Below are 21,076 nucleotides of genomic sequence, written 5' to 3' on the forward strand. Positions count from 1 at the left end.
AACGGTGACACATTTGGGCCTTCTGCGGCTGCCGTAGCCCCAGACGGTAAACAGGAAGTGGGACTCTATCTGGGACTCAATATTCGGGTGAAAAAGACCCGGGATTCAGGAGAGACGTCTACTGCTGCTTTTGCGTACACTTTCAGGGTGTACCGTCCTCTATCGCCACTGTTTGCCTCTCTCGCCTGTTCCTGTTCCAGTCAAGGTATTTTGTCTTGAGTCATCTCCCACCTCTTTATCGATAAGTGTCACCAGAACCATGGCTGAATACTCCTATGTGAAGTCCACCAAACTCGTGCTCAAAGGAACCAAAGCTAAGAGGTAAGGCCGGAAGTTTGTGCGGAAAACTCTTACGCTCTTTTCTGACCAGCCTCAGCTCTCTGGCCCTCCTGGCGAGTCTCACAGAAACCTTAAGGAGCTGTCATGTAGGCTCAGCCTTGGCCCCGGCCGCTTGCGGGTTGGTGAGCAGATGCGGCGGCTCAGTTTCTGCGTCTCTACAGAGCTGAGGAGAAAGGCCGCAAAGACATGCCCTAGCTGTCGCGTCCTGAAAAAGGAAGTGACGGGAAAGAGAGACCAATAGCCCAGGAGCCACAAGTTTGACTCCTCTGATGCACCCCCGCCCCACCTTGTTGTGGGTCTGCTAGTCTGATAACTTAGGGCATAACAATAACTTTCTTTATTAGGGATAATTATTTTCATTATTGTCTCCTTTCCCTCTGAAAAGTTTTCTGTTAATTTTAATGCATTATTTTGATGGGGCTGTGGACTCGAATCTGGACTCCACCAATTACTAATTTTGTAATTTGCGGCAAGTTTGTTAATATCTTTGAGTTTCTATTTACTCGTTGATTTAGGGGATTAATGATGCTCTAAAAGGATTATTATGAAGATGAAAGGAGATAACTTGTGCAGTGTATAGAGTGATTCTTAGTTGTTGTTTTTTTTCCTTTTTTTTTTTTTTTTTTAGGAAAAGATACCTGCCCATTTATATTTACACCTCTTTTTAATTAGTAGATTTGTTCGGAGTTGATTGATCTTACAAAGGTTGAGCATTTCCTCCTGGTCTCAGTGATAAACAGTTTTTGGTACTTTTAGGTGAGATGGAAAGTGAGGAGCAAGCTGAAGCCATGCCCTTGAGAACTCTGCCTAAGACTGGAGTCATGAGGAGTTTATCCTGAATAAATTTGAAACTTTTACTCTGAATTTTCCTGGTGGGGATGGGAGAGTTAGCTTCTGAAAATATGCTTTATGATGAAAATGCAAACAAGTATGTTTTATAATGATCATAACTTGATCATAGTTAAGACATATATAGCTTTTTTATGTGCCAAGAACTTTCTAAGCACTTTGCATATTAACTTTTTTTAAATCTCCCCTGGGATTATTTTTTATTATTGAGATATAATTCGTATACTATAAAATTCAACCTTTTAAAGTACAATTCAGTGTTTTTTGGTATGTTCACAAGGTTACTATCACTACCCAGTGGCTGAACATTTTCATTATCTCCAAAGGAAACCCTTACATCCTCCCACCAGTCCCTGGCAATGACTAATTTACCTTCTGTCTCTGTGGATTTGCCTATTCTGAATATTTCATATAAATGGAATCATATATGTGGCCTTTTGTATCTGGCTTCTTAGCATAACATTCTCAAGGTTGATCCATGTTGTATGTATCAGGACTCATTCCTTCTATGCTGAATAATATTCTATTGTATTGGGTATAACTTATTTTGGTTATCCATTCATCAGTTGATAGACATTTGGGTTTTTCCACTTTGGGACTATTATGAATAATGCTGCTATAGGTATACAAGTTTTTGTGTGGACATATGTTTTCATTTCTCTTGGTTATATACTAAGAGTAAAACTGTTAGGTCATATGGCAACTCTGCATTTAACTTTTTGAGGAACCCCAAAGCAGCTGCAGCATTTTATATTCTCACCAGCAACATATGAAGGTACATATTAACTCTTAATCCTCAAAATAACATTGAGTTAGGTTAAATTATTATTCTCATTTTACAGGTAGAGAAACTGACTCAGAGAGAAATTAAATAACTTTTCCAGAAATCAGAGAGCTAAGAAGTGACAGAATAAGGATTTAAAATCAGGCAGGCTGGCTCCAGACTCTGTTCTCTTAACTATAATACAATATGTACAGGATCAGAAGGGACTTCTCCATATTAAAAAGGTAGATCAATGCAAATCATTATAAATCAATAATTTATAAATTAATGTACAACTTAAAAGATTCTTCTAAGATTCCATCTTGTGATATTTAATATGCAAATCAACATATCTAAACTCATCTATATAAATTATCTCCTGTAGTAAGAAGAAAAAGAGCAAAGAGAAGAAGAGAAAAAGAGAAGATGATGAAGAAACCCAACTTGATATTGTTGGTGAGTCAGTTTTCTATACTTTATTCTGAGAAAAGTTAACATTGGTTGAGATCCCTTTAAAAATATTTTCTTAGAGATGTGTAATAAGAAGAAAATAGAAAGAATTTATGGCCTATTTATATTTGTAGTATAATGCTCAAGCATTATTTATGGTTATAGATTTATTTTCTAGCATGGTAGATGCCATTGATGCCTTTCTTCATTACGAGAATAAAGCACAGGAGAGAGGAAACATAGCTCTCTGATTTAATAGATGCCACTAGACTAATTTAACCCAGAGATTCTGAGATATAATTTTAAAGGCCTAATATAGATAAATATTATTTAACCAAATATATTTTACAAATTACAGTAAATCCTTACTTAATCTTGTCAATAGGTTCTTAGAAACTGCAACTTTAAGCAAAATAACAGTATGACAAGATCAATTTTACCCTAAGCTAATTGATATAATCTAAAGTTAAGACTCTACGGCATATTTCTGGTCACAAGAACATCACCATACTTCTAAATAAAAACCCAAAACACTTCTAATAGTAAACACTGAAATAAATATGAACTATATATACATTTAAGAAAAATTAATAAAAACAAATAAGATATTATTTTCCAACCCGGGACAGGATGTCCTTCCATTGCAGAGCGCACTCACACCCACACCTACACTCACTCTCACACTCACTCAGACTGGGGACAACATACATGCCAGTTCACCTCATATGCACATCTTTGAGATGTGGGAGAAAATCCTTGCATACATGCCAACTCCACACAGACAGTGGCCCTGACCCGGAATCAGTTTTTTTTTCTCACCAATGTTAGAAACGTTATTCGAGGACCTACTGTATTTTTTTTTTTGAGCATATATATATATATTTTAATCGTAGGTGCCAGTGATTTGTGTATCTTTAAAAGAAATATATTCACAGTAAAAATAATTATTTTGTATACTGTGAAATGAATGAAAATCTTAAACAGAACAGAATCAAGATAGCCTGTAAATGGTACCAGAAATAAACTGACCCAAACACACTTAAGCGGCCTGTTTTCCATTTAGTCCTTCTATCTTTTCCAACCTTTACTTTAAAACAATTATTTCTCTTTCAAAACTTGGCAAGTTTCATTTTTGAAATTTCATAAATGATGGGTCCTTTACATTTTATGTGAAACTATATAAAGCTAATATTCTAGAAAGTTTTAACATATTTTTGAAATAACAAATCAACAATTCTAAAATTAGGATAAATATCTTGAGTAGGTAGATATCTAGGTATAAAATTTCTGTGTCAAAGGATAGGTGAATATTTACCTATAAAAGAAATTGCCAGCGATTTTCAAAAGTGGTTTTACCATTTTACACTCCAACTAAGAAAGTATTAAAATAATGTTATCAGTCTTTTCTCTCAGTCTGTGGTTTGACTTCACTTTTTTAAAGGTTTTATTTTTGATAAGCAGAAGTTTTTAATTTTTATAAAGCCCAATTTTTTTTCTGTTATGGCTACCACCCTATTTCTCCATTCTAAAAAATCTTTGCTTTCCCCAAGGTCACATAGATATTCTTGCACATTTTCTTTTAGAGGCTTCATAGTTTGGGTTTTTACATTAGATCTGTGACACATCGCAAATTAATTTTTAGTATATTGGATGGTAGGGTTCAGGGTTCTTTCTTTTTTTCCCCCCATATTTGTATCCAGTTGTTCCAGCATCACTGTTGAATAGACTTTCCTTTCCCCATTAAACTGCTTTGGTATCGGTCAAAAAAACAGTCGACTTTATATGTGTTGGTCTGTTTCTAGACTCTGTTCTATTGGTTTGTCTATTCTATTGATATATTTGTCTTAATTACTGTCACTTAATAAAGTCTGGAAATTAGATGGTGTGAGTCCTCAAATTTATACTTTTCAAAATTTTTTAGACTGTTCTGGGTCTTTTGTATTTCCATATAAATTTATAATCAATTTTTCACTTTCTACAATAAAACCTGTTGGATTTTCTGGGGGAATTGTATTAAATCTAGAACATTTGGTTAAAGTTGATATAACAGCATTGACTCAATAATTTGCAGTTTTTAGTATAGGAGTCTTGCATGTCTTTTCTAAATTCTTACGTATTTTATAATTTTACACTACTGTCAGTAGAATGTTTAAATTTTATTTTCCAATTGTTTGCTGGTAGTATATAGATATACAAATGATTTCTGTATATGGACCCTGTAGCCTGAGATTAATTTAATGGATTGTGTCAGTGTCCTGGTTTTGATATTGTATGATCATATCAAACTTATGTAAGATGTTACCATTGAGAGAAAGTGAGTTAGGGGTCTATAAGACCTCTGTATTATTTTCTTAAAACTGCAAAATAAAGTTTTTAGAAAGTAAGTTATAACATTAACAACAGCAACAAGTAAGAATCTTGTGTCAAATCTAAAATATGAATTTTAAGTATTGATTTTATTTTTTAGGAATTTGGTGGACAGTAACAAACTTCGGTGAAATTTCAGGAACCATAGCAATTGAAATGGATAAAGGAACCTACATACATGCCCTTGACAATGGACTTTTTACACTGGGAGCTCCACATAAAGAAGGTTTGTGTGAGAGCATTTGAGATCTTGCTCCCCTGCATCTGTCGTCCATTTGGCTCAAAAAAACTCTTGCAAAAAAATTGAAAAAAAAAAGGTTTGTGTCCGGTAGAAGCAATGGCCATTTAAAGTATACATTTTATTAAAATTGTTCACTTAGGCCATATTCTAACTAATGTGAAGTATATTTCGAAGAGATGAATTCATTGCATTTGATTCTTCCACTTTTTGTCTTCCTTTGTATTTATCAATTATTGGCAACTCCCTCTTTCCAGTATAAGCATTTGAAAACATTCTTTATAGTTTCAGAGGTGTGTCTATGGAAATCAAAAACAACATGATGATTCAAATAATATATGGAAAGAAAAAACCTGGCTGAGTCAAAGTTTTGAATTCCTTATTATTCAGACTTTTTGCTAAAACTAACCTGGAACATCGTCAACAAGTTAAAGTTTTTTCATTCCCTTTAGCCCATCAGAGGGAGCATTAATGAGATATGAAATAATTAGAAGTATTTAGAAGATAAAAAGTCGTATATTTTGTTTTGAATGACCATCCCATGAATAAAGCATTTCATAATTTAAATATTAAGTGCTTATGTTTCTGTGTACTGACTGCATTTTAAAACACAAGGTATCTTGGAAGGAAATAAATATCATGCTGACCTATCTTATTAAGTTTGTAAAACTAACAATAGTGATAGAAGATAAAGTAGATCTTGATAATATTAACACTATATTATGATTATATTATAATCATATTTAACTTTAAAAGAAAATATTTTTTAAAGCTAAAGAATATCTTTACATATTTATTTATAACAGATGTCATATTTATTTCAAAATGTTTTTTCTCCTGTAGTTGATGAGGGCCCTAGTCCTCCAGAGCAGTTTACAGCTGTCAAATTGTCTGATTCTAGGTAAGCTTGAGTTGAACTATAACTAATAACCTTTATTTCTTAAATTTAATTTCATTCATTAAAAATTTCAATATCTAGCTAACAAGCCCACAGAGTAATGTTGATTTAAAAAGCAAAACAATTTTTTTGAAAAGTGTATTTTGTGACATTTTAAAAAATAACATTATTTACATATCCAGTAGATACTTAAGTATTATTAAATTACATTTGCAATAAAAGAATTAAAGCCCCAGATAAAGGCCTACATATGATTCCTAGCAGTATGTATTACTATGCTGGAAGAAATGAAGATTAATGTCATAGAGCAAATAAGATATAGATTAGAAAGCACATGTGAAGAAAAGAAACAAAACAAAACCTATCATTTGTTGCTACAATATTGAAATTCACTGGTCAAAAGTCAAGAGACAAACAGGATGATAGAAGAAAAGAATACTGTTGAAACCCCCAGAAAATGTTACATAGTCATAAAAACCAAAATAATTTATTCATTATATTTACAATCATTTTATAAGCTAACCTCTTTTATTCTCACAATACAAAAGTATAGAATAAGATTTTGGGAGTAGATATAGAAATTGAATTTCAGTATTTAATAATGAGCTACATTAACATGATAATGATTTGCATTATATTATCATCAGCCTATAAATGAGTATAAAGTCAATTCCCTGGCATCACAGGGGATTGGTAAGCTAAAAAATTAGAAATCATATTTTTCTTTAAAAAAACCACATTAAGATAATTATGTCTGTATTTTCTTTGAATGGCCAGTAAGTATGGTGAATGACTTTTAAAGAAAAAAAGCAGCAGCAGAAGCAAAACCAATAAACACAAACTTCTTTACAAGTGAAAACAAAAAACATTATAAACAAAATAAATATTCAAATGAGGACAATATATGCAATGACCATAATAGGCAATGAGTTTTTATTCTCCATATCTATGTACAGGATTCATAACACTAAGAAAAACAGTAAGACCCCAGTAGAAAAATGGACAAAAAGATCATTTAAAAACTAAAATGGAAAAGTACAAATATCACTCAAAATAATAATTAAAATACAAATTAAATAGGATACCCTTTTTCTCCTATCAGATTTTCTAATTTTTTAAAAGGCATAATGTAAACAGATATATGGTAAAAAGATATTCTCCTAATCTGGGGTGAGAATGAAGTTGATACAAATTTTTTCTGGAAAGTAGTTTAGCAGTATATATAGAAACTTTAAAGTTAATGCCCTTTGATCCAGTAATTTCCCTAATAGGAATCTTTTCTAACAATAAAATAGCAATTTTATGTACAGAAAAGGTACTAGCATCACTATTTAAAACAGCAGAAAAAGTACATTTTAATACATCTGTAACAGAACATTACATATCCATTAAAAGTAGTATATTTAAAAAATAATGAATTTAGAAAATGTTTGTTAATATATAATGCCTATAATAAAAAACTATAAAATTTACATATTGAACTACTCTGTCCAGTGTGATAGCCACTAGCCACATGTGGCTTTTGAACATTTGGACTGTGGCTAGTCTGAATTTTACACACACACACATATTTTTATGTTCCATGTTTAACTTTCTTTCTCTCAGTTTTTAACATTTGTTTATTTTATTTATCTGAAGAATTGCCCTGAAATCTGGCTATGGAAAATACCTTGGTATAAATTCAGATGGACTTGTTGTTGGGCGTTCAGATGCAATTGGACCAAGAGAACAATGGGAACCGGTCTTTCAAGATGTAAGTGCTAGTAATTATAAAAGTTGCTTGTCAATTTAATTAAGAGAAAGTCAAATTACTATAGGCTAGTGATGACTAGTCGGGTAGGGGAAGAGCGGGGAGATGGGTGGGGTAAAGGGAGTCAAATACAGGGTTTAGGGGCAGGGTGAAGTGGGTAAAGGGGATCAAATATATGGTAGCGGAAGGAAACTGGACTTTGGGTGGTAAACACACAATAGAATATACAGATGTCAAATGATAATGTACACCTGAAAATTATATGATTGTATTAACCAATGTTACCCCAATAAACTTAAAAATTTTTAAAAAGAAAGTCAAATATTATTCAGTCATAAGAAAAGTTGAAATACTGCCATTTACAACAACATGGATGGATCCTGAGATTATCATGCTAAGCAAAATATGTCAGATTGAAAAAGTTGAGAACCATATGATTTTACGCATATGTGGAATATAAAACTGAGCAACAAAAACAAGACAAACAAAAATTCATAAACACAGATAACAGTTTAATGGTTATCGGAGGGAAAGGCGGGGGAGGCAGATAAGAGTAAAGAGGTCAAATATATGGGAACAGAAGGATATTTGGGTGGTGAACACAAAATTCAGTATGCATGTGATGTATTATTGAACTATACACTTGAAACCTATATAATTTTATTAAACAATGTCACCCCCAATAAATTTAATTTAAATAAATAAGAAAAAAACCAATGTGAACTCATAACCTTAAAAAGATCTCCAAAAATAGTGCAACAAAAATAGCAGTAGTACTTTTGCTTATCATCATTTTTGTCCACCCTTAATACCTAGATTTGGGTCTCTTATTTTCTATTAAACAACCAGGACTCATTAGAGGGTGGCCAATTTTACATCTTGGAGAAGGAAATATCTTAGCAGAAATTAAGTATACTTTTATAAACATTAGAGACTGCGATAGTTCAGGAATATCTTAACAGAAATTAAGTATACTTTTATAAACATTAGAGACTGTATTAAGAGGACACAGCTTAAGTGGGCGGCCGCTGGCCAGGTTCTGATAGTTTGTGCATAAAATAATAAATAGTGATAATAATTCATTGAAATTAATTTAGTCTGTAAACATTTTTGAGTTATAATGAAGCTCAAAGAGAAAAGCACATGGTATAGAAAAAATAGTTTTAATACAAAAGAAGGAATAAGATATTAATTTTTGTTAATTTTAGTAAGCAGGCAAGTTCTAAGATACTGGAATTTTGTTTTAAGTCTATGTCTGTTTATTTAGAATACATAAGTTCTTTTTTCCATTTGTGTAAGCAGTAAAGATTGAACAAAAATATATGAGAGCTAAACAATCCCCTAAAAGGTAGATACTATATCAAGAACAGGAAGGACCAGTGGGCACCAAGTGGAACAAGAGTTTGGTAGTGGGGTAGCAGCAGTGGTAATATACAATTACAAATGCAAAATAGATGATAAATTAGCCAAGATGATAAATTAGCCAAGCAAACCCCCTCCCCCACCAAAAAAAAAGACTTAATTACTTAGGTTTATTCCCTCATCCCCTAGGATAAAATCTCTGGTCACTAACTTTTAAACTCTTTTGACTCCAGTTCACTGAGAAAAACAATTTTACATGTAGCCCAGTAACACACGTATGTATAAATGAAGCAAGGGTTGTACTTAACGATACTTATTTAACTATATGTTATATACTCTACTATTTTCTATTCTGTTTTACCTCTCTTTCTGTCTCCCCCCGCCCCCCCCCCCCCATTCTGGTCAAGACCTACTAAATTGATTTCATGAACCACTCATAGATTGCAACCCTTTGTAGATGATCCTACTAAATTACTGAGATACTTATGATAAAAATTATATCAACAGAAAAGGCCGTTATAAGGTCAGGATGATGAGTCACATATTACCACTCATTCAGAACTTAAGGGAAGTTCATTTCACTTTATGTTTGGGAAAGACACTAAGTTTTAAAAATTTAAATTAAATAAATGAAAGCAACTTAAAAGTCCCTGACGTGACAAGTAAAATTTTATTGCAAAAAGTGACTCAGCTGAAAGGTCATCAGCCGAGGTTTAAATCACCTTGGACTATATAGCTCATATCTAAGCTCACTAAGAGTCATCGGATGACAGAAAACCCAGCCCTTGCCACCTTGAATAAGAAATTAAGTCAGATACATGTTATTAGCATTTTTGTTACTGGATATAAGGTTATTAATACATTTTGTAATAATTGCATTTTAATATTTTGTCTGAAGTTCCAAGTTATGCAAAGTTTTCCAAAAGAATCAACCATATACAAGTTAATAATTAAACCTTGTTTTGTAAGAGAGTTTAATTAATCAAATTTATAATCTAGGTTTAGATACACAAGAAACTTAGTTTTCAAAGTTTTATTTATCAGAATCAGTATAATACATTGAACATTAAACAACTAAAAAAGATATGAGTATTTCCATACACAAAAGTCCCTCAGACATTGATTCTTAAAGTTCTGAGCAGTAAATTAAAGGCACTAAAGACTAGCTTTTATATGATATATTCTTATCTTGTCTAATTATTAAGAAAAATTCTACTTAAAACAACTATTTGTATAAAGTATTGTGCATTATATTATAATTTTACATTGTCTTTAAAGCTAATTTTTTTCAAACTCAACTAAATTAGTTATATCCTCCATAGATCTTTTAAACCAAAAGAAAGAATTTTATTTTATCTAGTTAGATTTTAGTCCTACTAATAGAATATACTAAAAACATTTATTGTGGTTATCTTTGAGTAATAAGATTATAGGTGATTTTAGTTTTCTACATGTTTATTTTCCAGGTTTTCTCCAAATTCTTTTATCCTGATTACTTTTAGACTCATGGAGAAAAAAATTAATTTAGTCTCAAAACATAAGAATTCTTTTGCAGGTATTCTCATAACTATTTTTTGTTTTTATTTTATTTAGGGGAAAATGGCTTTATTGGCCTCAAATAGTTGCTTTATTAGATGCAATGAAGCAGGTGATATAGAAGCAAAAAGTAAAACAGCAGGAGAAGAAGAAATGATAAAGGTAATCATGACATTTTTCTATAGACTAATACATATCTCCCATATGGTATGACTGTAGCTCTTTAAAATCTTGAATAGTCATTTACTATCACTTTAAAGGTTTATTTTATAACTTTTTATAGTATACTCCAAATAAACCCTTTTTTAAAGTATAAATCTTAAAACTGATGGCTTATTTGCACCATGTGGTAGAAAAATTACCACATCTGTGAGTTACCTTGCTATTATTTCCATGTATTAGTATGTTTTTTCTGAATAGTTCCACATGCTTTTTAGGCCTATATTTTTTTCTTGCCTGCATTTTAAAATTTAATTTTTTAAGTAAATGATATGGTCATATAGTTCAAAAATTTTTCCATACATGTATATATAAACATGTTTCCCATCTCCTACAGGCTTTTAGAGTTTCTGTACAAAAATATGAATATGTTGTAATTTTCTACTTTTTTACACTAAAGTTAACTTCCTTTAGACATACTTTTAGACATTGATTTTTTTTCCTTAACATTATATCTTAGAGATTTTCCTTTATCATTATGTAGAAAGTTTTCTCTCTTCCTTTTTATTAGCTACATAATAGTCCATTTTAGGGATGTACCATAATTTAATCAATTCTTTATAAATGGAAATTTAGGTTATTTCCAGTGTTTTGCTGTTACAAACAATGCTGCAACACATAACTTTGAAAATGCATCATTTTGTAGATGTGCAAGTATATCTGAGGATAAATTCCCAGAAGCAGAATTACAGGGTCAAGAAGTATAAGCATTTGTAATTTTGTTAAATACTGCCAAAATGCCCTCCGTATGGGGTTGTACTAACTTACACTCCCAACATGTATGAGAAGGTGACTAGGTTGTTTTGAGTTTAATACTTGAGCATCTTTATTGCTATACAGTTTAAAATATAAAAGTCATAGAACTTTCAGAACTTTAGCCCGCAAATTCTGGATCTTTTGATGAATAAGTCAGTCTTTTTTCTACATGAGGAGAAACATGAAGCACAGAAAACAAATCCTTTTAATATATCAGTCACTAAGCCGGAAATAGAAGTCCTTTATTCCAGGCTAAATTCCCTAATCCTATTCTTTGTTTTACTTCATTATAAAAAGTCGTATAGACATCTTCATATCAAGGTAAAATTCTGAATAAAACTGCAAAGTGGATAAATCAGGTAGTTAACTGGAATTTGATGAAAGCCTTTAAGGTTCAATAACTGCCACCTCTTTAACACACTGTTTTTTCTTTTTCTTAGCATTCCAATACTGAGCATTATGAACCACACCTCATTTGACTCTGCTGGAGAGTCACAGGTTGCAGCTTGTCTGATCCAAATCTACTGTGTGCAATGCATTAGAGAGGGCCAGAGGAAGACTCAAATAAATTGGGAGGCGGGGTTTCCTTTTCTGAAGTGGCCTTAATCCTTATAAGTAAAACGTAAAAATCCATGTTGCATTTTTCTCTACTACCAGCATAATTTGAAAGCATCTGTCAAGTGTCTGTATATGCTTTGTGTTAAATTCCATGTCATATATTTGATTTTACTTTTTAAATGTCCCTGATTTTCATAATAGTCAGTTTTAGTCTTTTAGTATTCTTTTTACTTTGCAAAATATCAATTATCTTTTTAAAGAAGAATGATAATACCAGTAATTCTTCATCATTTAGCATTGATTGATGGAGAAAGAAATACCACTCTAGACAGCACGAAAATTAGAAATTTCAGTATTATATCATCCGTAGTTTTCTCAAAAGACATTTTGCCACCAGGGTCACAAGTAATTTTCATCTAAAACTTAGATAATCCTGTTGTATTTTGAAAAGTCTAAGTCATAATATTTTTCAGGTACAGAAACAAAACTAAAGTAGCTGCAGACACTTTGCTGAATGGAGCACATGCACTACCTTCTTTAATCATAATGTTCTGTGAGATGGCTATTTCTTTTGAACTCCACAGACGAGGAAACAGCCTTTGCCCTTCCTTACATCTACACCTGTTTTAACCAGTCAGTTCATGAAAGTCATAACAGCTAGTTATGGTAGAGACAGGATGTGTTCCCAGGCCCAACTAACTCTAGAAACTACTCTGACATTTCATACTGCTCTGCTTCTCAGGTCATTAGAAAAATGCTGGTGGATTTCTAACTTACCTATTTTTAATTTTATTTATTTATATTTGATTTTATTGTATCTTGTTTAAATTATTTTTCATCTGGATTACATTATAAAAGTATGATTACCAAAGACACAATGCAAATATATGTGCCGTACTTTGCACTTATATGGGGGGAAAAAAACACTGTGCTGTATTTATCATGAATTACAACCATTTTTTTATGTGAAGTATTTATCTATTTCCCTGGGTCTGTTTGGTTAATCAAGTACCTGGAAGCTCTGAGCCATGATAATCCAGGACTCTTTCCGCATTGCAGGCTCTGCTGGTGTTTCAGCCGTCCACCTTTATGGTGTGGCCTTATCTATAAGAACACGTTTCTTCTTGCCGAAAGTGGTGTGTCACAAGCCCTGGCCTGGAATTTCTCCAGGTCTTCTAGGACTGCTCTAACCAAAACTGTTGTACACATATAACTGGCACGTGCATTATTGGTCACCGCTTTCTAAGCACTCTTGGAATTGAACTCTGAACTGCAAAGATCACTTTGGATATGTGGGTACTTTGGATTGCAAATTGCCAGTTTAAAAGACCTAAATACCGTCCCCTTCCTTGCCTTACTCAGTTAATCCTAATTACTGTATCTGTATCCATTTATGGCATGTGATAGTAAATATCAGTCAAAACTTATGAGGATATAAGGAGGATATAAAACAAATTTTGTTATGTTAAATGTTTTAATGTATTTGGTAATAGCTTATGCAAAGTAAAATAGATACTATCAAACTTTCAGTATTATAAAATAAACACTAATAGGGATAACTTGGTCCTAAATTTACTTTGAGGCCAAAATTAATTAGTTCAATTATTGCCAAATTACTCAGCAGGATCTGATCTGTAAAACGTTTTTCAAATAATTTTTCTGTAGTGTTTCTGATGCAAGGGCTCTAGAGAAACATATCATAGTAATTATTTATACAAATTATATATATATAAATACATCTAGAACCTGTCTTTTTCTGAATCTAATTGCTCAGTAAGTTAATTCTCTTTTGCATAAGAAATCACCTAGAATGTTTTTATGTAATAAGTAAAGTGAGGAAGGAGTAAGATAAATGTGTCACTTGTTGGGTTCTCATCTTGAATATCCAGATTAGATCCTGTGCTGAAAGAGAAACTAAGAAAAAAGATGATATTCCTGAAGAAGACAAAGGAAATGTTAAACAGTGTGAAATCAATTATGTGTATGTATTCTTTTCCTTTTAAACCTCCAGATTTGACAGGGAAGTGCTTCTCCGGGAGCCTAAAATACAATACCTGAAGGACAGGAAGAGACAGCAGAATGTAAACTCTAGAACAAAGCACCGAGCTAAATGCTTTCCTTTTCTCAAGCCTTCAGTTTCCCTAATTATCCTGCTAGCTTTCAAAGCTAAAGTCACTTGAGTTAATCTATTCTTCCTATTAATTAATAGAATGGCTATAACTTAATGTCAGTACATAATGCCAACCACATACTGTTCCATAGCCAGGACACAGGGGACTCCAGCCAACATTCCCTGGTAGAAGTGAGGCTTTGTTTCTTCGGGGAAGAAGACACAGTGATGAATCTTGGACATCAGCAGAATATTGCCTTTGGAAAGAAGAGAAAATTAAGGAAACTAACATATAACATTTGAATGTCCTGTTAATGACTCAACTTCTGTGACAGATGTTTTATATATCTCATCGACATCTGATATTTAAAGACAAGATGTCCAAACAGTTTAATTAATTGAATATTTTCTACTTTACTTCTTGAATAATTTAATCAGTTGTTTATTCTATGCTATATGGATTATGCTGCCCACTATTAAATATTTTTATTTCTTAAAAAAAAAAGAAATCAAGGCTTTGTACAGCTACCCAAACAGCTGCCCTTTTGATGCACACTAAGGTCATCTTTGTAGTTGAAAAGCTCTATATTTTTAAAGAAATACAATTAGATGTTTTTTAATAAATGAAAAACATTTTTAAATTTTAAGTTCATTAGTAAACATGTAATCAAAGTTTGAGATATTTTTCAAGAAAGACATTTTCTTAACAGGAAGAAATTTCAAAGCTTCCAAGACCACAAACTTAAAATAAGTAAAGAAGACAGTAAAATTCTTAAAAAGGCCCGGAAAGATGGATTTTTGCATGAAACACTTCTGGATAGGTAGGTATATTTTTACTTATTTTCAGCTACTTTCAGTAGCCAGTAGAAGTGGTATATTTAAAAACGATGTTCTTTTTGGATTATTATAGTTTTCAAATTTTTGTCTTTATTTCTAATTTGTGAATATAGTAATATTACCTAAAAATGACATAAGTTTGGGAAAAGACAACCAAAAAAGAACATATAAAAAAGCCAGATTCCAAGTACTTACATATTTTGCTATAAGAAATTAAGATTTAACTGATCTTCATAACTTTATTTTGATATTGCCATCATCTTTTTATAACTATTAGAACAAGGGCTAGGAAGAAGTAGTTTGACAAATTTCAAAATTCAGTGGGTTCTATTAGAATAGTAGAGTTCTTAAAAATTAAATGGAAATAGTTTTGATATTAGTAAGTGTAAAATTAAATAAATGAAAGTGAAGCACTTTTATTAAGTTGAATTCAGATGTGTGAAGGATAGTTATCCTAGTACATTATTAATATTTATTTATTACTATTTCTATTTAGGTAAGTAATGTCCTAGATTAAACATTAAAAAAAAATAGAGAGGTTTAGCTGTGAGCTTACAACTATAAATCAAATAAGTGCCAAATTGAAAGAGAATTTGGTAATCTCCTGCCACTTATTCAAGTCCTGTGTTGCAAAATTAGCCCTTTAAAACATTTCTTTACATTACTTGATAAAGACAATGCTTTATCATATATTCCTGTTAACTAGTTGATCAAATTTTTACCTTAAGTCAGTAAATGATGTAAGAATTTTTTCCACTTCAGCAAATTAGCATGTAGTATCTAGTTCTAAGAAATCAAGAAAGGGATATAAAAATAATCAGGTTATAGACTCAAAAGAAATAGGAGATCTGTGTCCTATAACTTTTATCACTTATGAAAATATAACATTGCCACTCTTTTAAATAGAAGTTGAGGGCATGCTTAAATTCAGAGGTAATTAAAATTGCTATTGTGATTGAAAAAAGTCCTTAGGCTATATTTGTTGGAGATTAGGAAAAGAATTTCATAAGAATAGAATCCATTTAGTATAAAACATAAAATTGAAAGGTAAAATTTTAATTAAAATATTTTAATATAAATGTTATAGTAATATAGTAACCAAAGTTGAGAACAGTTTCTAAACATGAATTTAGCAGCAATTGACTATATATAGCATGTTTTACATAGATTAATTTTTATTATTTGTCTTTGTTTAAACAGGAGAGCCAAATTGAAAGCTGATAGATACTGCAAATGACCTGGATTTTTATGGGTTTTTTTCTTTCTTTCTTTTCTGAATAAAATAATCATTGGAAATGTTTTTGCAGAGTTCTTGGGTTGTTATGGAATTATTGCTGAACTAATAGCTAGTTTAACCAAGATTAATCAACTTTAATTGAGATTCTCCATGGGTGTACTTTTTAGTTAATATGGAAATGAAACTTAGAATACACACTTGAAATCCCACAGTTTTTTCTTTTCTGGATTTCCTGTCATAAATGAGGTGCTACTCTATGAAACATGTTTCTTGTGCAGCTTACTTCTGGAATCCATCTTAACTGCTTTACAGTCTTCCTTTATATTACTTGATACAATAGATGCTTAATCGGTACCTTTAAAAGAAAGTGAGAAACTCCCAGTCCAATTAGCTAGCAGGCTTTGATTCTACCTCTTAAATATTGCCCAAATCACATACAAGCCAAAAAAATATGAGAACAAATGGGCTGAGCAGAGAGAAAGAAATCAGACATTAGGCAGCGAAATGGGAACAGAAAATATTACGAAAGAGCGAGTAGGCTCAGAATGGAGGATGAGAGTAAAATTAAGGAAATCCCCTACTTAGGACAGTTGAGCCACAATGGACTTTTATGTACTCAATGCTCTCATACTCGTGTGGGATGGGACAGGTTCAGACACGAAGCATTGTTGACGTCTGCTACGCCAACCGTGTTTTATTCCTAGCCTGTCTTTCTGAGCCCCTGAACACAGTATTCCAGATGTCATCTAACTCTGTGAGTGTTTCAGATTCCAGATTGTGTATCAGATGATGCCTAGACTTCTGATATACAACCTGGATTCTGCTTCAGGAGGACTTAGGTTAGCTGAAGCACCTGTATGTTTTCACAATTTCACATTGATGCCAGTGCACAGCTGGGATTGAGAGCTGGCCTGAGCTGCCAGACCTTGTCTAGTTCTCAGCCTTTATATTTTATCTGTCACCAGCTCCAGTTACATGGCCTCTCTACAGCAAGATAGCTAAGCTACCAATATCAACCTTATAAAGGAGCTCTTGCCCGAATTGGCCGTCTAGCCTGAATTGGCACTCCAGTTCCAATAGCTGGATATTCCTCCATTTGTGTTCTTTTTCTGATTCTTAGATTGGGGACATGTTTACTCCTCTGACCCTCCAACCCAGTGGTTCTCAACCAGGGGCGATTTTGTCTCCCAGGGAACATTTCACAATGTCTGAAGACATTTTTGGTTGTCACAGCTAGGAGAAGAGATTCTATTAGCATCTAGAGAGTTAGAGACTAGGGATGCTGCTAAACATCCTACAATGTACAGGACCGTATCTCCCCACAACAAAGAATTATCCAGCCCACAATGCCAATATTGCCAAGGTTGTAAAACCTGCCCTAGGGCTTAGTCTACTCTTTGCTTCTGCCAGATCCCCCGCCCCTAAAAATAAATAGTAGTTCAAATTTATACACCTAAGAATCACCTAGGGTACCCGTAGATTTCCAAGACCCATCCCTATGGATAGAGGCTTAGCCAGTCCAGGATTGAGCCCCAAAACTGACATTGTAACAAGGTAATTCTGAAGCAAGTGACCTAAACCAGACTTTGAGAAACACTACCCTCAAGAGATTGAAGTCTTGTCTCCAACACTAGCTCGGTCCCTAAGGCCATCTGCTACTGATCGATTTCCCTGGAACAAACATTCTGTCTGGATTTCTGAATATAGTGCATTCCTGGATTTCTTGTTACCATGCTTGCCTTCATATTCCCCCAGTTCCTGCACCCATTCCAGAGAGCAGAATTATTTACAGAACTGATTCCTGACAACTAGGAAGATAACATTTAAAATATGCATTGCCTGCCCTCATGGAGTTTATACACTAGTGAAGGAGGACAACAAATGAATAAAAAATGAATAAAAAAAATTGCAGGTGACAGATAAGTGTTCCTTCCCTGTTTATATCATTGCACTTTATACAAACCTCAGTCATAGCACTGAAGTCATTCTGGGAGAGTGGCAGAGGTCAGGAATGAATGCATATAATATTTATATACCATCTGGCCACATTTTTCCATCTTATACATGAGATGGAAATTTTGTTTAAAGCACTATCAAAATTTGGCTAACCATTGTCCTGATTTACCAGTCCGCTAACCTTATCTAAAAGAAGGTTATGCAGGGAAGGACAAATGCCACGTGATTTCACTTAAATGTGGTATCTAAGAAACAAAGTGAAACAAGACGCATACAGAGAACAAACATGGTTGGCAGGGGAAAGGGAGTAGGAAGGAAAAGTGGAATAGGTGAAGGTTATTAAGAGGTACAAACTTCCTGTTATAAATAAGTCATGGGGATGTAATGCACAATGTAGGGAACACAGTCAATAATATAATAATATCGTGACAGTTGATAAAGAAATTAAATATGGTAACGACTTATGGTAATCATTTTGTAATGTATGAAAGTATCGAATCACTATGTTGTACACCTGAAACTAATATGATATTGTATGTCAATTATAATTTCAATTTTTTAATTAATATATAATGAAAGCACTAACCAAAGAAAAACTTCCTCACACCCAACTTTGCTCACATTTTTCAGATTAGATGATTTCAGTTTTTCTATCTTCGGGTTTACTGACCTACTATCTTACCATCTTCAAACTGCTGTAAAACTCATCTGGTGATTCTTTTCATTTCAGACACTTTTTCACTTCTAGAATCCATTTTATCCTGTTGTTATTGTCATAGTTTCCTTTTCTCTGCGGAAACTTCTTATTCATTCATTGGGAAGGTTTGGGGAGGGTTGTTTTTGTTTGGGGGCAGAGTTATAATAGCTACTTTAAAAATCCTTGTCCACTAATTCCCACATCTGAGTCATCTAGGGGTCAGTCTCCACCGATTGCCTTTTGAGTGTGTTTCTTCATATGTCTGATATAAGTAGATTGTATTCTGGACATTGTGAATAATATGTTGTAGAAACTGGATTCTGCTTTGTTCTTCCGAAGAATTTTTTGTTTTTTTGTTTGTATAATAAGCAGTTAATTTGGTTGATCTCAAGCTCCAAATTCTGATTTCCCCAATGATGGGCAACAGCTGAAATCTCTATTCAGTTCTTTTTGTTTTAGCAGGGCTGGTTGAAGTCTTCCCCAAGGATGAGATCGGTGAGAGATTTGGACAATGTGGCTACACTGTGGCTCTCTCCTATTCAGGATTTCCTCCTCCCTTTCCAGATTCTTTGGTCGCTCCAAACGAACTCTTTCCTCTGATTCCTCAACTAGTAAAACTTAAAGTTTCTATATGAGTTTTAATTATTCTTAGTGGCAGTGGTTGGAGCCTGTTCTAAGTTGAAAAGAGTTAAAAAAAAAAAATACAATTCCCTTCCTACTGGAGTTAACTCCACTCAAGTTCTGCAAGCTTTTGTTCACTCTTCATTCCCTTTAGATAATTTGAAATATTTTGTCCAAAGTTTAAGTTTTTGTATGAGAAGGTGAGTGTAGTACAACCTACTCCACCATGACTCGCTCAGACTCTTCATCAGTTCCTTGCCCTCTCCTCCCCAAATTAAGCACCTGCCTGCACTTTCCTAGATACAGATACAAAACTCTAACATCATACACAAAGTTAATTTAAAAATTATTAAAATAAATGAATACATTCATACATCATAAAATAGGCCTGAATTTCTCAAACGCATTCATCAAACGAGATAACCCAGAAGCCACCAAAATACTATGGATTTCCTGGGCCAGCCCTAGTACAGATGCTAAACAGTTCATGGCTTCAACTCGCCATGAATTGTATTTATTGTATTTATTCAGTTATTCTAAATGCTATGAGACAGAAGAACATATTAAAATGTGTAGCTTAATACCATATTTTATTAACCATACTATTATGACATGATAGTTTTCATAACAAATGAGAAATCAAAAATAACTTTCTTTTCGTGACATTATTCTTTCATGGTATTGTCATAATAATATTAGCCATCAATAATATTAGCCTGTGAGGCTTAATGCAGGTAAGCTCCATTAAAATTTTTTCTGGCTCATACATATTGAAATCCACTTCATTTAATGAAAAATTAGAAACAAATGAAAAAAAGAAAAATTCTATATTTCCCCTTTCCTCACCCACCTATTAGTTACAATGTTTTTGAAAGTGTGTATTTCATTAAGGGAATTTGGTGGTATTAAGGCAGGTTTTGCTTTTTGACATTTCTTCTGTACTATACCCCAAGAAAATATCTAGCACTATTTGTTGCACTTCTGTTTAATTTTATGCCACTGGGATACTTGTCTTAAATATTATTGAGGCTTATTTTCTATGATGGAGAAACAGTATGCATTCTTTCTATGTAGCCTTGTGTTTCAACACTGCCTTTGTATTTTATAAAAAATATATGAAATACATTTTCAATATTTCTTTTCAGAGTATATACCAAGAACTTATAAATTAAAATCTGCAGGTGTTTTTCTTACAGTGCTTTACAAATCTAATAAGGTTTTGCAATCCTGTCCTGAGTGCTGCTACTAGAAAACCAGGACTGTAGCACTACTTGTTCGGTTTATTCTTCCATCATGCAGTTTCCTCATTCCGCTGGTCCTTAGGTACTAAGTGGAATTGTAAGGAGAGAACAAAGAAAACAGAGCACATTTCTTTATTTCTTTAGAAAAGTAGAGACTTAAATATAAGTAAGACTCCAGAGTAAAGGAATGGAGTCATAACCTCTAACCTTAATTCCCTGCCACCTGACAAATACATAGAAAATGTATATCGCCGCAGTCAATTACATAGAAAATGAATAGCAATGCTTTAAG

At 32.9% G+C, this 21,076-nt stretch overlaps 1 protein-coding gene across 1 annotated transcript; it reads left to right on the top strand.

Moving 5' to 3' along the window:
• The first annotated feature begins 22 nt into the window (after nt 1-22).
• Nucleotides 23-16,340, top strand: FRG1 (FSHD region gene 1). Its single transcript, XM_011365238.2, has 9 exons — nt 23-321; nt 2,337-2,407; nt 4,869-4,994; nt 5,850-5,907; nt 7,543-7,657; nt 10,610-10,714; nt 13,975-14,066; nt 14,906-15,016; nt 16,233-16,340. The coding sequence occupies exons 1-9, from the start codon at nt 260-262 to the stop codon at nt 16,267-16,269; spliced, it is 777 nt and encodes a 258-aa protein (XP_011363540.1). The 5' UTR covers nt 23-259; the 3' UTR covers nt 16,270-16,340.
• The last annotated feature ends 4,736 nt before the right edge of the window (nt 16,341-21,076 follow it).

This window comes from Pteropus vampyrus, unplaced genomic scaffold, assembly GCF_000151845.1.
Source record: "Pteropus vampyrus isolate Shadow unplaced genomic scaffold, Pvam_2.0 Scaffold108, whole genome shotgun sequence".
Classification (NCBI taxonomy): Eukaryota; Metazoa; Chordata; class Mammalia; order Chiroptera; family Pteropodidae; genus Pteropus; species Pteropus vampyrus.

Bases quoted from the DNA above. Each gene is read 5' to 3' on its own strand.
- FRG1 (XM_011365238.2), top strand. From the start codon at position 260: ATGGCTGAATACTCCTATGTGAAGTCCACCAAACTCGTGCTCAAAGGA. The intron at 7,658-10,609 runs GTAAGTGCTAGT...TATTTTATTTAG, and splicing joins GGGAACCGGTCTTTCAAGAT to GGGAAAATGGCTTTATTGGC. The intron at 10,715-13,974 runs GTAATCATGACA...TTGAATATCCAG, and splicing joins GAGAAGAAGAAATGATAAAG to ATTAGATCCTGTGCTGAAAG.